A 17,500-nucleotide genomic window follows, 5' to 3' on the forward strand; every position below is an offset into this window, starting at 1 on the left:
TTACCACCTGTGAGGCCAGGCAATGTGCAGAGGTCTTTGCTGATAGTCCAGTCCACTCAAGATATTAGAGAGGTTAAAAGTCAGACATTGCTTATCTTCCTCTTGACAAGGATTTGTACTTTCTGGTGCTTCAGCCTGGACTGGGACTGCTGGTGGGCAGGGCAGCCCCTCGTGCTGTGTGGTGCAGAGTCCAGGCTGGGGCTCACAAAGTCCAGACTCAGGATGTGCATCACTGGTTTTCATTACAGCCCTGCTCTCCTGCTGGCCAGGCAGCCCCGCCAACTGATAAGCATCTCCATTCCTTTTAACACCAATTACCTTTTCCAAACGGGCAAGTTTATGCTCTGGCATGAACCTGGGAGGAAAAAGAACAAACAAACAACAAAAAAAATCTGTATTGTGTTTATGCTGGATTAAAGTTTCACCTAAAAACTAATTAAGTAATAGCACATTAGAAGGTAAAATATGGTTGATATTTTCCATCCATCTAAATGACAATATGAATTCAGGAAGATACACTTTATTTTAGTGAATGTGACACCTGTGAAATAAAACAATGCATTCCCTAATGACACATGCATCAACAGGGAAAATAAAACTATTTACCTGCTAAAATAAAATAATGCAAACACCTCTGGAAGAAAGAGGTCAACTCTGCCAGGAAAGTTTTAGAATTTTTGCCAGTATTACTTCTAAGATTGGCAGCAATCCTTTATCCTAGTTGTAGAGGCCTTCTTGTTCTTTACAACTATCTGAAAGGAGAATGGAGCTGGGTGGGGATTGACTTCTTCTCCCAAGAAACAGCAACAGATTCCCTCAGTTTAGAAGTACAAATTTGGTATGGCTGAATTCCATACACAGAATCCTACAGTCAAGGAATGGTTTGGGTTGGAAGGGGACCTGAAAAACCATCTTGTTCCAAGGCCCCTGTCACAGGCAGGGACACCTTCCCCTACCCCAGGCTTCTCCAAGCTTGTCCAACATTGCCTTGGACACTTCCAGGGATGGGGGAGCCACAGCTTCTCTGGGCACCCTGTGCCAGGGCCTCTCCACCGCCACAGGGAACAATTCCTTCCAATACCCCATCTAACTGTCCTCTGCCAGCTGAAGCCATTCCCCCTCATCCTGTCCCTCCAGCCCTTGTTCAAAGTCCCTCTCCAGTTCTCCTGCAGGCCCTTCAGGCACTGGAAGGGACTCTGAGGTTTCCCTGGAGCCTTCCCTTCTCCAGGCTGCACAATCCCAATTCCCCCAGCCTTGGTCACAGACCTAACACTGGCTGCTGGTGGCTCCTCTGAAGTACAAACACAGCCCTGTCAGGATGTACTTTTAAATATTTACACATGGGAAAAGCTGAAGCAGAAACAGGTTAGAGATTTTTCATAAACTACCAAGTTGTGACTGCATTGAAAGGACTGATTTACCAACCCAAATTTAACTAAGATATTTTGAAAAATTACTGCTGTTAAGACAAATTGCTTGAGGTGTGAGAGCTCAGGCTACCTAGGCAGGCTCTATCCCCCTGCCTGTCTTTAATCTCCTGGCCAGCCATCCACTCACTGCACCATTTCTGTTTCTAAACAGGTTTCCTCCTTAGTTTTCAACCCTTATAAATCTGATCTGTCATTGCAGAATTCCTAATAATATTAGATAAAACTCCACCGATTTCTCTCTGGAATATACTCTTTAATATCTTTTATTTAAGACATGTGTGTGCAATCAATTCCATGGTATTTACTTGTATTACACACACAGTATTCATCATCTTGACAATTTTTAAAAGTTTTAGAACACCATTTCACTTAACAGTTTGAAAAAAAAAAGAGAGAGAGAGAGATTTATTTGATGGTTAACTTTGGAACAAGTTATCTGCATTAACTTCCATTGTTTTGGCATAAAGTAGTTCTGTATATTTTACTAACAACAGTGGAGACATGATAAAAGATGTAGGCAGAGAGCCATAAACAGCTCTTGCTGCAATCCATGGTGTTCGTGGAAAGGCATTAATTTTTGGACTTTGATTGGAAGACGTCTCTGTGCTCAGCCACTTGGATTTTGCTAAATACAACCACGAATAAAACCTTATACCTGAGGAGAAAATTTCTACAGCAGAAAGACCATTGTAAATCATGTGTAGTATAAACTTGTCCACATGATTGGAATGATATAATGGATATTGGAGTCCCTAACCACCAGCTAATGTTCTTTATGACACTTAAATAAATGACCTGAAAATAAACTAATAACAACACAAAGTCATCTAAACCTGTTCTTGTGCATTTCCCAGAAGCATGCTGGGAAAAGACGGCATCTAGTTAGTGCACTTTTTGTGTTTACATTTTCTCCAGCACATATTTGCTCCTCCAGACTCACATTAATTCTTCTTTTCTGCCACCTTCCAGAGGTATCTCTCCATCCAGTACTTGCCCAGATCTCAGTCATTTAAAACATCAAGACATGATGGTTCTACATGACCATGATGGTTATGGAGAAACAAGGCTGGAACAGGGGCAGACACAGGCTTGAAAGACTAGCTGTAAGAAAGAATGTTTTAATTTTTTTTTTTTTTTTTTTTTTTTTTAATCATAAAGGTGGTGAAACACTACACAGGGTGCCCAGAGAAGCTGTGGCTGCCCCTGGATCACTGGAAGTGTCCAAGGACAGGTGGGACAGGAGCAACCTGAGATAGTGGAAGGTTTCCTTGCCCACGGCAGGGGGTGGAATGAAATTATCTTTAAAGTCCTTTCTAACCGAAACTACTCCACGATTCTATAAAACCACCTAGAGAGCTACCACAGCAGAGAAGTGGAATTTCATTTTCGAGAAGGACACACAATTTTTCTCAATCTTAGTTACAAAACACAACACTCATGCAAGAAAAATGCCACAACATTCTGTTTTAAATATGGGAGGAGCATTTTGTCATTATTACTAACTTGTTGTAATGAACTCTTGCACATGTGAAAGTGTCTAGAAAAAGAATTATCATCAAAGCTTACAAATATTAACGATTTCAACAGATTCCAAAAGGTACTGTCTCTCATATTTAAAAAAACATGGAAAATGTTTTACTTTTATGCATAACTCATATATAATTAAACACTGAAAGTTCAGAACAAACAGTGAGGACTTAGATAGCTAAGTTTAGTATGGCAACTTGTTTTCAAATTTCTTTTATTTATTCAGATTTTTGAGGCTTTCCAACACATTGAACAGTCAATCTTAAAACTTTATGAAGGCTCGATGAAGAGTAAGCCTTGAAAACTTTCCCTTTTTGCATACTGGGTCTAGATGTTTAGTTAAAAAGATGGGTTAAATATTAAACTAAGTTCATGTGTAATAAAAATTCAATATCCTGAAATTCAGAGTTTCAATCTAAATATTTGCTACTGTGAGTAACAGATTTTTTAACTCACAATCTATATATTATATATTTTCTTTTTGTTTATGCCAAAAAACCCCGCTCTGAAGAAATCCATGTACTTTTCCCTGCAGCAGAAATGTGTTTTTCCCACACACATTTCTTTTTTGTAATATGTTGCCATGTTCCTCCGTACATGTTTATTCACTGCACTTGATTTGCCCTAATGAAAAGTAATTTATGGGGATTGGTTTCTTTTCCATGGCACCAAGAGTCACTTTGTGCACCATTTTATTAAAAACAACAACAAAAAAAAAGGATGGAAGGGCCATGATGTCACTGCTCGATGAATAGAAACCACATTAGAAAGATGAACTGGAGTGCTGGGTTAGGTTACACCAAATTACACAACCGCCTCAAGAGACTGCAAGGATGGATGGAAGAAATAAATAAATTTTTTAAAAGTAATAAAAATTGGCCCTTCTGTAAATGTAGCTACATTTGGGTGCAAAGTTAGAGTTCTGAAAGTGAAATGGACTGTTTTTTTTTTTTTTTTTTTTTTTAATATTGCCATTAAAAAGTTTAAAAATAATAGAATTATGGAATGCTCTGAGTGGGAAGGGACTTTAAGGATTATCCCATTCCAACCCTCCTGCCATGGGCAGGGACACCTTCCACTAGACCAGGTTGCTCCAAGCCATGCACACCTATTACTGACCAAGCACTGTAGAAATGCCAAAGTTGTTTTTCCAAAACTCAAGAATTTTGGAATTGCTGCTTCTACTGTAAGAAATAAAGTAAAAAAAAAAAAAAAAAAAAAAAAAAAAAAAAAAAAAATCAGATTTTTGGGTGCCAAACTGGAATAAACAGCAACTCCATTAGTATATACTTATTTATATATAAAATCATACTTTCTTTTTTATCTTTAATGTTATGAATCAGTTGATAGCAGTAAAACTGATGCTATTTCTATTTAGCTACTTCTCTAAAGATTGTAAAAAAATTACAAAACTGGGAGAATAGACATATTCATTTTTAATTTTTTTTTCCTCTGCAACTACTGTCACATTTTGCCCTACAGCAAAAAAAAAATATTGCTGAGTGTGGTCAGGTGTCCTGAAGCTGTACTAGAGTTCCAACCTAAAAGCTTGAAAGAAGATCCCCAATATTCAGGGAATTTGATATTAGGGTTTATTGAAGTTGTCACATACTTTCGGGGATCTAATTTCACTTTCTGATCTTCAGCAATGGCTGTAATTCTTCATTCAGAAGAGGGAAGAGATTACTTGTCAGCAGTAATCTCTAACACAGATAATGCCATATAAATATTAGGGGCTTATAAGCATGGACAAGGATTAGGAGCAAAGAGAGAGAACAGAAAGAAAACTGAACAGAGCCAAGATTAAGCACTGGGAAGGGCATCGCAAAAGAAAATCCAAGGTCTGAGGCTCAGCTTGTCTTCCCACAGCAGAATGTGCCTTTTCCTGGGTACAATAAGCATGGTTTACACTGATTTCCCTGCTTGAAAACTACAGGATGTAGAAATATGAATTTTTATTTGAGGTGTGATCATTGTCTTCTCTTTTCCATGGCAGAGGAGAAACTTGGGGAACACTGATGTTGGAAGGCCCATGAAGCTGGACAGGTTGCTCAAGAACCTCCTCCAGTCAAATTTTAACTCCCACCAAAGGCCAAGAATGCAGTTTGCACATGCAAATATTAAATAACAACAGTATGAGAGAGAGCTGAAGCTGACCAGGACATCTTCTTTCCTGGCCAGAGTGATGCATTGGTGTGTAATCTAGACAACAGATAGACCAGGGAGGGATATCACAAGGTCTGACTTAGATCTGATAAAATAGCCAAAATAATGCTGTTTTAGCAACAAATTAGCTGAATGCAACAACCCTGACACTCCAGTGGATGCCTGATTAGCAGGCAGGATCCAAAGGTGGTCCTGGAGAAGAGAGGCTGGATCCAGACCAAACACAGACAGTTGGCTTGGACTCAACTTGGTCCATCTGAGAGGGGAAGGAAGATGAGGAAAGCAATAGAGACCCCAAAAGTAAAGAGAGAAGAAGGCCAATAGGATAAGTCTCTTTCCTCAAATTGTAACTTCCACCTGTTCTTACAAATAATTTCTGAGTGAAATCCCTCAATATCCAACATCCACACCTGACACTGTCAAAAATTCCCACTTCTAATTAACATTTATACTTTTCTCTCCTATCTATTTAACTCCAATTCAACAACAGTCCTATTTTTAATGCCCTAAGATGTCATATCTGTAGGTCAATCTAAGGAGGATGCTCAAACTGACCTCTCAACCTTCCCCTCAGTGTTACACTTAAATTTCTAACATTAAGGTCCCTGTACCAGGCATACTCTAAAGCCCACACCCCAAAGGACCAAGATTTTAACAAAAATGCTCTTCAACTCTCATTCACAGGATCACTGAATGGCTTGGAAGGGAACTCAAAGACAAGTTCCAACACCCTGTCATGGGCAGAGGCACCTTCCACTGAGCAGGCTGCTCCAGCCTGGCCTTGAACACTTCCAGAAATGGGGCAGGCACAGCTTCTCAGGGCAGCCAGTGTCAGTGTATCAGAAATTATTCCCCAAAATCCATCCAAAACATGTGCCTGCAGCGAAACAGGCAAAGTGAAAGGCAAAGTTCTCTTTGACATCAAATAAGACTGAGTTTGACCCTAAATATATTATTTCTGAGTTCATGTCTTCAATTCTCTGAAGTCCTTTAACACTGACTACAAGAATCTCTGCAGTTATAATTTCTGTGCCCATCATTCTCCAGAAATGGAATGATGATAATTTAAGAGCTCCTCAGAAAGATGGTAATGAACTAAAATACATATTTTATAGTACAGGTGAAAATAACTTATGTGTTTTTTGTGCAAGATATGAATACATGGATTAATTAATAGATCAGAAAAAAGAAGTAATTTTCTCTATAATTGAACATTATGACCATGTAGATCTGCTGCACCAATGACACAAAGTAACTTCTGGAGCTCTAAGAGTCCTTCTGATAACAATTGCCAGAAATTTAGAAATTGTTGACTTAAGTTCTGCCTTAGTAGAAGTTCAAAAGAATGAATTGCACTATGGGGGAAAAAAGTTAGGCTTCTGAGAATTGTGAGGTTTTCAAGGCTTTTTAGGATTCTAAGGGATTGGTCATGTTCATTAGTGCTTCCTTAAGCAGAAAAAAAAATCTAGCTGAGCTCTCAAGTGTTTATTTGGAGAATGCAAATTTCACAAAGAGTTCTAATCTCCTCTTGCTAAACACAACTGGAAATGGGTGTTTGAAAACGGGTACCACACCTGAAATATTTTTTTTCCTTTTAATTAAACTAAACCCAGGATCCTATAACATATAATTTCCTGGTCTTTGGAAGTACTTCTAATCAGGATACAGGGGATGAATGTCCCCTTTAACTAGGCTGCTTTGCAACATACACAATGCAGAAGGGAGTGCTAGCATAACACTTCAATAGTTAAGTGACTTTATGAGAAAAATACTTCCAAATGTTTCCTAAAACCTTCCAAACCGCACCAAAGAACATTATCGTAATATTATGTTTCCCTATGGCCTCCAATATTTAGGCTTGCTATTCTCGAAATGATACTTGGATGAAAAATACAAGTTTATGTAATGTATAAATTGTTCCTAGAAGTAAAGTTGCCTTTAAAAGTACTCTGTATAGATGTCAGGTATTTTACATTTTCAATAGCCTTTCTGTATTAATTGGAGAAATGGCCTGCTGGTGCTTTGGGCAGCACAGGAATAATCTGTATTTCAGAACTGAGCAGTACTCACCCTGTGATCTTATTCCTAGCAAACACTGAAAACAATAACTGTCCCAACCAATTACAGATCATGTTACCCTTAATAGATATCCATATTTCTTGCACAGTATACATAATCCATATAAACTGTACATCATATATCAATACCATATTCCAGCGAATCCACCATCAAAGAGTTCGTTTATAGTAGGTTTTCATTTGACTCGGGGTTGTAATGTTCTGTGCAATCATAAGCAAACCATTTCAGGGATTTTTTCAGCAAGCTGCTTTTTGGCAGATTATTGGCAGTACATATTGGCAGCAAACTAGTGCAACTAAGCCCTTCTTATAACTTACAGGTAAATAATGATTTTAATAAATTTATGTAAAATGTTCCACTTGCTTACATCTGGTTTTGATAATTCACTCGCCTGCGCAAATGCAAATTTCTGTGTGTTTCTCAGGAAAACACATACTTCACCTGAACTATTTAAGGTTTTCTCAGGTACCCCAAGAAATAAATAAGCAATGAAGTCTGCTTTCACATGAAGGTTTAACTGCAAAAAAAGCTAGGGAAACTAATTAAAAATAATAACTGTGTGCACACCAAAATTTAAACCACACTTTGTCGATAATACAATATTCAAATGGTAAGAAAAATGAATTTTTTTCCTGTCGTGGAGCTATCCCAGCCACAGGGCATTCCAGTAAACTGGCTCTGCCCCTCACCTGCTAATGCAGAGACTTTGACCTCCATTTGAAAATGTGTTACTATATTAATCTGCATTTTGCTTTTGCACTACAACTGAAGTTTAAATGTGTAGCATTTGTATCTCAACCACACAGTGTGGACTAGAGGAAATTCCAAGTTCTCTAATCTCAGCTTTGACAGTAGGTTCCAATCTCATTCATTGTTCAAACACCAAGTCTTCAGTTTTGCTCTGAAAGGATGAGGTTTTTGTAAAAAAAAACCCTGAAAATATTAATACTATAAGTAGCAGTGTCATTACAGGGAGGAAAAAACCCCACAAAACCCTTGGACTCCCTTCTGGTATAAATCAGGATGACAGTGATGCTGATCTACGATCCTTGATCATCTGGCTTTCAGTATCTGGGTGCCAGAAGAATCCCTGGGGAGCCATAGTCCCTGGAAATTCTGTACAACACTGGTGGCTCATCACTGAGCTACCTGTGACATTAGAAACTGCCCATGCCCACTCTGCTTGTGGATACATTTGAAAGTTATATTAAATAAATGCTTTGAATGAACAGGTAACAATTAACTAAGCATCAGATTTTACTTGTGCATAGTTCAGTCTAGAACTTGCTGTTTCTAAGTGTTTATTCACTCATGGATTCAGCAGTTTAGGATTTTCTAAGTCTAGGCAACATGGTTAAAACCCCCTCAACAAATTCTTGTTGAGATCTATTGGACATACTGCTACAACTTGATGTTTCTATAGTGGACTTGCTTTTAATTTGATCTGTTTCAAGGATTCAGTATCCTTCCAGCATGTTGGAAACCTAAGGGCATATATTTGTATTGTTTAAAGGCAGGAAATTCTGTGAACTGAAATGAGAACATATCCCTTTTGCCTTTATGGACTTTTGTTATTTTCTTTTCCTTTTGGGGTTTTTGGAAACAAAACCAGTGAAAGCTGAAAGTTTGAACAATAGAAAATTACTTTCAAGGGGGGAAAAAACATAAAATACCTAGTATACTTTTATAACTTTATTCATACACTTTGTATATATGTAAATTGCACTTATCCAAGCATCAGAAAATACCATTCACAGCAGGGCCTTATATTGCAGCAGGATCATACTGGTCTTGTCATAAAGGACTGTGGACTTCGCTGTTTTATTCCTTTACTACCTTGTATTAACTTGTACCCCACTGACTTCATGACAGAGCTGACTTGTTTCATGCTAACCACAGAACTAGGGCAATCACATTCCTGTTGTAGAGAGGGAAACTACCAATCTTTGTAGCTTTTTAACTCCTTGGCCAAAGAGTCCCACAACCTTCTTTTAATTGATGCAAAAAAAAAGTAGGTATAGGAATTGTGGGAAAGGAAATGAGAACTGGAGGAAGATGAACAGGGGCATTCAACCTGCTCAAATTAAGAGTTGGGCAGATAGTGCCTTTTAGGACAGCTGCAGCAGCAAACTTTCCTGCATTAGTTCTGTACTGCTCAAGGAAGGACTGGAGGCAGAGTGGCTGCATTAGCAGGGAGACCTGATCCCAGCAGGATGCCTCAATCCCAGGGCAGTGCTGCACAAACACATCCTTGCTGCTTCTGGTGCTCAAACCAGCTCAGTATCTTTATTGCACACAATGAATTACACTGCACTACTTTATAAGAAGAGGGTTATAGGTTATAGCCATGCTTATGGCTCTCTGGAACACTCCTGCCTCCTGACAGAGTGCAGAGAACCAACTAAGTCTGCAAAAAAAAAAAAAAAAACAACTTGCTGGAGGACAGCTCGTGTGCCACAAGCTCAAGTGCAGCCATTTCAGCAAGAGCCTGAACACTTTCCCAGCAGTGTTCCTCACAAGCTGACTGCTCCTATCACGCCAGCCTAGCAGCTAAATATAAATTACAGAGGGATGCAAAGCCTGAGAGAGACATTTGACACCCGAGACTCAGCTTGGCCACTGGATCTCTCCTAGTTAGTGTTTCTTCACTTGTTAATCCCTCTTCCTGGGCAGCAGCAATTATGACACTGGTGAACTGCAGGACCTGGGTTTATTTGCTTTCATTTGGCACAGTGCTTTGTGCCCAGCTCCTCTGCTCTGGAAGGTTACAACAGCCAAAGCAGGGATCACAATGAGACACCATCAGTCATCAGAATAAACAGCTCAGCTGCTTCGGGGGAGTCAAAGAATGAATCTGGCTAAGAGATTTGAAAGAGCAGGAGGAAGTGGCTTTACTTGAAGTGCTCACAACAATGGCTTCCAAAGAATGTTCCTGACCATCAGCCCTGGGGAATAAAGAGCTGAAAGGTGCTCGTGTAAATGAGCATGGACCATCCATGGACCGTCTGACTTTGACATAAAACTAATGGGATCCATAACTACCAGGTGTAACCCTTCTGTGCTCTTTCCTGCAGACGTGGGCAATGAAGAGAAAGGCTTGGCTACCACCCAGACATTACAGGGCCCATCACCTCCCTGATGGAAAAAGCAGGGATCCTGAACCTAGCACCTATGAAACTGTTCTTCCCCCTCAAACATTCTCTCTCATTCAGCCTACACTAATTCAACAGTTTTGCCCAAGTACTCCAAGAACAACTCTATACTTTGAAACATTGCAGTATACAGATGTTTAAATCATACACTCAACGTGCATACGCACAACCAATCAGAAGCCAATAGTTTACAGGTCCTGTATACCTTATTTTAAATTCTTCTGTAAGGGTAGTTAAAAATTCTTAGGGCAAAAATGACAACTAAGTTCATGAACTGCACAGAAAATTGGCTGTGACACCACTTATTAAAAGTTATGATAACTAGAAGGTCCAACTAAAAGGAGCAGATGCACTGTTTTCTAGGCTGTAGCTGCAGACAGAATTTTTGGTGCTGAGATCAAAAGAATAAGGTGTTCATATAAATGGCATTTTATTTTGATCCTATTATTCTATATGAGCTCGAAGAGAGATCAAAGGAAAAAGCACCTAGGTTTCACTATTAACACTTAACATAACCCCAGTTGGAAAATCCTTTCCAGATTGTTAGTGCAATTTAAAGCCCAGCACATTTTTGTTGCTCTGTTACGTTAATACACCTGAAGGCATGGGTTTGATTCCTGGATCACCTTTTCCATTGTGGAAAATTGCTTCTGTTACATATAATTTTGGTTATTTTCATTTTTATGGCAGCAAAGACACCCTAGCTTTGGGGAATGCCCTGGTCTGGGTTGTAACCTCTGTCCTGGAGAGCCAGGCTGCCCTGAAGTGGTGACAATATATTACAGACTGTGCACGACAGTCAGGAAATTCAACACCATTGGAGTGAAGTACTAAAGTGTGGTGCAGCCCCTGCCAAAGCATACCAGCTTCCACTCAGAATGTAAACAAACCTAATGGGCCTTTCAAATATCTAAAAGTTCCTCCTGATAGCTGGCAAGAATTAATGTGCTTTAACACATTGTATTGCTTATTATGACATTATCCAGGACTACTACTATTAATTAATGGTTCTATTGCTGCTTTTAGCAACCAGTGGTGTTGCATAAAGGAAAAAAATAATAACATATTGTATTTCCTGCAAAGCTGAAGTATGGTAATAAATTTTAATATTCATGCTTTGAATGAAAGCTTCTCATTGATGATTCAGTAACTTAGGGCAGACATTTCAGCATTTCATTTCCACTGAATTTCTTTGACTTCTAAGACTGCAGAAACCTGCTAATACACAGGTATCACTTATCAGACTAACCTTGGAAAAATCAGCAATCAAGGAAAAAAAGAAGTGCATATATCCTTCTTTGTCTTACCACCCCCTCCTCACTTGCTATTAAAGCACTTGTGTTAAAAAGTAATTCCAAAGTTTATTTTAAATGTCAAGAAGTGGGCACTAATCCCACAGGAGCTGGCTCAGCTATGGCCCACCATCTCAAACACATTCATTTTATCCAAATCTGCTTCAAGGAGGGGTTTTTGGGTGGTTGTTTTGAGATTGAGCTTTATTTTTAACTTAATAACAGCAGATTGTCAGAGGTGAGGAGATGGAAATGACTTTGGGAACTTGCACAGTCAGCATTAAGTACCCACAGGTGAGCTGTGGCCTGGAGTGAACACGACAATTATGGGTTAAACGAGATAAAAACGTGTCATGCACAGTCAGAACATGTTCATGTTACACACAGCAGCCAGCTGGCTATAAATCCAAGAAGTAAGCTGGAAGCTTTGGAGTTTCAATGAATGAACACAGATATAAAGGGAAGAACGGTGGTTTGTCGCCATATGAATGGCTTTTAACTGAAAAGAGTGGATTGCTTTCACAAGGGTTTGCCAAACCAGCAACCTTGTTGAGATGAGGAAAAGAATAAGGATGATGATTGGGACATTCCATATATTTATATTTTCTATGTTGTTTTGAGGCAGAGGAGTCTGATTCAGCATGCCTGAACAATTAAGATGTGGCTTTACATACAGGTGTTCCAGTGAATAGGGACACAAGTTCTTTGACAATACCTCTGCAGCTGATGAGCCATAAACAGGATTAGTCTGTTAATTCATTCCAGATTCAAATCACAAGAGCTGAGCTGTGAGAAGCAATGGACTATTTTTTCTTTCTACATTTCTAGCTCCAAGTAATTGTAGGCTATAACCTTCTGTACTCTGCATATGCATCATTGAATCTATGGTCAGCAAACCTACCCATGCACAGATACACCAGACCTGAGGCTGCTAAACCAACACCTTCCTGACAGGCACAGAGGATAAGAAAGGCCTTTCTGAGGCAGTCTTATCTTTTTATTAAATAAAGCTGACGAGCAAAACCTCCTGGATTATAGACCCAAGAAATGCCCTAGTAGGTTTTCATAAATGGATGAGCCTGACTTGGGGTGGTCCTGTGCAGGGCCAGGAGTTGAACTCCGATGACCCTTGAGGGTCTTTCCAACTCAGGATATTATTCTGTCACTTTCTAGAAGTCTAATTATCTCACTTGAACATTCTGGGATCTTAGCAAGGTAAACTCTTGCTCTTTCTCCACCTAAGGCAGATGTAATTCCCTTGTGAATCCAAAAACAGAGCTCTGGCTCTTACTAACTCAAATATGAGCTAAACTTTAAAGGCATAAAGTAACTTCACACTCATAATTTCTGTCCATATTAATTTATATGTTATATAAATTAAATATATGTGCATATATATATATATATATATATATATGTTTTTACAAAACTTTTCTGATGTTTAAAACTGGCTGTAAGCTCTTGGGTTTGATGTACTCACTGTTGACAGAATCAGATGCAAACTGAGGAAGGCTGATAACAGCTTTGCTCCCCAAAACCTTTCTCCTGTGTCTCTGGGCTGACTGAATGGGAACTGAGAAGGGAAAGAACAAAGATTTGCTGTTCTTTACAGTCACGCAATGAAAGTGTAGGTTAAGCACAGGAAGTATTTGCAGATTCCAGATATTCTGTGGACCTTTGTTGCTTTTCCTTGCATTCAGATCTAATCTGAGCCCCTGCACAGAGCTGGACTTTCATGTTCTGAGGTCCTTCTCTATCAGAAAACCCAACCCACGGTGACAGGGCAAAGTGGACTCAAGAACTTCAGTTCTATGTAGGCATTTATTCATGTCAATGCCTTAAGGAAAAATGCTTTAACGAGAAGGCTTAAAATCATACAAATAAATTAATAAATTTAATATATACTCATAGTATAGCAAGCTACAGACTGCAAAGATATAGTTCTACCTTTTAGAAAAGGTTTGGATTGACAGTTTGATGTAACACATCAAATACAACAACATTGTGTGAGCCTTAAGCCTCAGGAGTTTAAAAATACTAAGTATTTCTTCTTTTGTTCTGATACCAAATATGTCTATACCTCCAACTGATTCTAGTCACCACTAATAACCACTGGGATGTTTTTAGGAGGCCCTTCAAACAGAAGGGTAGTACTTTCACTACAATTTTGAACTCACAACAAATTGTGTTTGGTTCTTTAGCTTCAATAAAGCATCAATTTTGGATTATTTGTCTGAAGTCAGAATTCTTAAAATATGCTTTTTTTTTTTTTTTAAAGAAGCAATTTCTGAGGGAAAAAAATCCTCTCCACAATTTGAATGCAATGAGCTCTTCTCATATAACGGCTCTGATTTGAAGGTAAGGTTCATGATCAGATACATTTAAGGAGGGCTATATGATTAATTTAAGAGGTGCCCCACCAGTATTTTCACATGAATAAGCATAAAGAACATTATTTAACTTTCATTATGCTGCTGTATCGCCTTTGATTCTCACAATCATGTTTGTACTAATATCATTCTGCCTTTTTGCAGGAGAAGGGCTCATAGCAGGATGGGCAACTCAGATTTGTCAATCACTGAGATCTGGCATTGAAAATGATTACAAATATGAATAGGCAAATATCAGGCTGTCAGAAATTCAGAAGAATTTTGTGCCAAAAAAGTGCTGGGGAATTTTCAGCTCTCACAAGAGCATCCAGCAAATTCTTGATGGAACACCAGTACCTTTGGGTGCTTTCTGGAAGCAGATTCCTCCTTTTCCTTTACTGTTCTTTGTGAAGAAAAGGGAAGATGGAACTCTCACCAGAAAAAGGAGAAAAAAACATTAACCTCTAAGTCCCTCAGATTTTGGTAAACAGTGAGATCACTGGAAATCTTCGCTTCTGCACATGAATTAGAGGAGAATAATGGGACTGAGCAAAAAGCCATGGACTATGTTCATCAATATGTGCCTTTTATGTAAACTAGATTGCTAATTGAAAACCCATTTTCAGAGTTAACCTCAAAATTAATCAAAGTCCTGTTTTGTTGTTGTTTTGTTGTTGTTGTTTTTTTTGTTTTTTTTTTTTTTAATAGGGTTTGTGCTCCTTTGGAGCTCAGAAAATTGCTTGGAGCAGAGACGAGCCAGAAGCTTTGGGGTTCATGTCTCAGAGCCCATTTTTGTGGGGCTGGGGAGGCTCAGCCTGGAGAAAGGGGGCTCAGGGGGGACCTTCTGGCTCTGCACAGCTCCCTGACAGAAGGGTGCTGCCAGGTGGGTCAGGCTCTGCTCCCAAACACAAACTGAAAGGATGAGAGGAATTGTGTCAGGGGAGGTTTGGTTTGGATATTTGGGAAAATTTCTTCACTGAAAGGAGCTCACCAGTCACTGCAGTAGGTCACAGTCCCCAAAACTACAGAATTTCAGCTCCCTTTTCTATCTGGTCATCACCATGCCTTTAGTTTTCAACTATTTCTTTTCCCATTTAGCCCAGCTTTCCCTGTTTTCCATCTCTACTAAAGCTGTGAGGCACACAAAATAAAGTCTTCATGTACAATTTTGGGTGTTTTTTTTTTTCTTTAATATACCTCTCCTTAAAATATTTCTTAACTTACTTCTTCAGTGCTTAGCAGTGACTCATTAAAAAAATAACCTCATACTAGTAACACAGTGATAGATATTGAAGGTGAAAATTTGCCATTATTTTGCACTCAAACAGCCTGAACACATCTTCAAATAGCACAGAGAGGAAAGAGCTGTATTTGTCTACAGATGTATTTTCTTAGCATTTTTTTCATCACTTTACTTCAGCAAGAATGACCAGCTTAAATTTTTCAGTGTCTTCAAGGACCTTATTTCATGAATTTGTATAAAAGGCAGAAAAGGATATATAAATGTTTTAAAAGCAGCCAGGAGATTTTGTGGAAACAGTGCCATTAGATTTAAAATACCAAACACTCAAATTACTTCTGACACATTTGATCTGAGTCACTTTTGAATTTGCACCTACAAACAATAAAAAATACTGGTTCTGAAGGAGACTGATTATTTCCTTTGCAATATTTTACCACAGAGAAGTTATTCTCCCTTTCCCCCAGATCTGACAACCATTCAAATATCCTGGGTTTGTTGCACACTAAACCAGAAATATGATCTCTACTTGGAAACTCCCCTCAAAAATAGTTTCTTCTGTCAGCTCTCAGTAACTGCCTTCAATAACAAGCGTGGCTATTGAACTCTGAAAGTATCAATGTTCAGCCATCTTCCTGAGCTTACATATCACAGCTGCAGGGAATAAAGATGCTGAAAGACCGCCATCTCTCCCCATCGTTTGGATGTTTCTCATAACCCTGTGTGATATTTAACTGGCACTGCTTTCTCCTCCTTCACTTCCAAAGGGATGAATCACAGACTCAGTTCTTCCAGGAACCAACCACTTGAGCTGTTCTCTGCACTTCCGTCAGCTCTTCCTCAACTGCAGCCAGCCCTTTGCTTGACCTCACCTTTAATAAATGTTTAGCTGGAGAGTCTCAGCTAAAACGTGTATGAAACCTCCTGGGAACGACTAACCAACACCTAAAACCCAGATTTATGACAGAGAACTTCCCAGAGCCTCCCACAGCCAGTGGGATTTGTTCAGGGGCTGGAGGGAAGAAGAGTCACTATGGGAAGTCAGATTTCTTCACTTTCTTATTCAATAATAAGACAACACATTTTCTATAGACTGCTCTGAGTTATACACAGGAGGTTAAAAACAGATCAATGCAATCTTAGAGGGAGGGTATAGTCTACATCTAGTACCTCTCATTATAATTAACTGCTCATTTTAAGTTAAAACTTGCAGAAAACTAAATAAGCAAGCTCAAAAAGAGGCCTTGAGTTCCCTAATGATAAATTTATATTCAGATGCTTAGAGTGGAAAGTGACAAAATTTGCTTCCTGAGTTAACTTCATCAAGGGGAAGAAGAAGAAAAAAAAAGACAAAAAAATTGAAATTCAGTGTCTGGGAGTCAACAGGAATACAGGATTTTCTCAATCAGTTGAAAGGGCTATAGTTATATCCAAGGAAAATGCTACAAATCAAAGAATCCTCAAACAAGACAAAGAATTCGCAAAACAGAAAACCACCTTGGAGTATTTTTCTGGAATTTCCAAACCACAGTTGGTCTCAATGATCTTACAGGGCTTTTCCAAACTAAATGACTTTGTGATTCACCCATCCAAGCTGTGACATCAGGAAGAAGCAGCCTCAGTGCCAGCACTAAGTACCATCATCTAATGGCCAAGAGATGCAGGAAGCCTCCTTGTTCCTCCACCTCCAGTCCCAATTGTTCACCTACTGCTATTTTCAGCAGACCCTTGGCTTCTCTGTCCCAAAAAGGTGGTTCTTTTGCCCTAATGCCAAGACCAGTGGTACCTGATCTACTTCTGTGGCTTCCTGATTTTACTGCAGCACACCCAACAGAACAGTAAAACACATTTTTTACAGAGCAACACATTAAAAAAAATCAGATTTTCTCCTAATAAAAGGTTTCTCTTAGGTATTGTGATTACAAAGAGTAATAGATACTATTTTAATATTCTGGGAAGGTAGTCCTTTAACTCAAAATAGTCACAGAATTATTTGCCATTAGCTATCCAATACAATTCAGAACCCGTGTCTAACTTGGAAATTTGGTACTTTTATCCTTGAGTTTTACAATATACTAAACAGTCTAAGTACCTTTTCACAGGAAGTAATACAGAGTTATTTGCAGATTCAGTAATGGAATCATCAAGCTAATGGTCTTCCATTTCTGAAGTTCCCAAGTTCTTCTGAAATAATAAAAATTCACCAAGGCAGCAGCAAGAAAGCAAGTGGACACTTCTCCACAGT

The 17,500-nt window shown here is 38.9% G+C and overlaps 1 protein-coding gene across 4 annotated transcripts in view; it reads right to left on the bottom strand.

The window, feature by feature from the left end:
• Nucleotides 1–17,500, bottom strand: part of GTDC1 (glycosyltransferase like domain containing 1) — a 281,383-nt gene that overhangs the window by 35,094 nt on the left and 228,789 nt on the right. For all 4 annotated transcript variants that reach the window (XR_008431818.1, XM_053947689.1, XM_053947688.1 and 1 more), the window contains one exon: nt 5–355. Coding sequence is in view for 3 of the 4 variants with exons in the window: in XM_053947689.1 (XP_053803664.1) it covers nt 5–355 (351 nt within the window). In the remaining variant the exon portion in view is untranslated. The remainder of the gene's footprint in view (nt 1–4; nt 356–17,500) is intronic.

The sequence above is a fragment of the Vidua chalybeata genome, chromosome 7 (assembly GCF_026979565.1).
Source record: "Vidua chalybeata isolate OUT-0048 chromosome 7, bVidCha1 merged haplotype, whole genome shotgun sequence".
Taxonomy (NCBI): domain Eukaryota; kingdom Metazoa; phylum Chordata; class Aves; order Passeriformes; family Viduidae; genus Vidua; species Vidua chalybeata.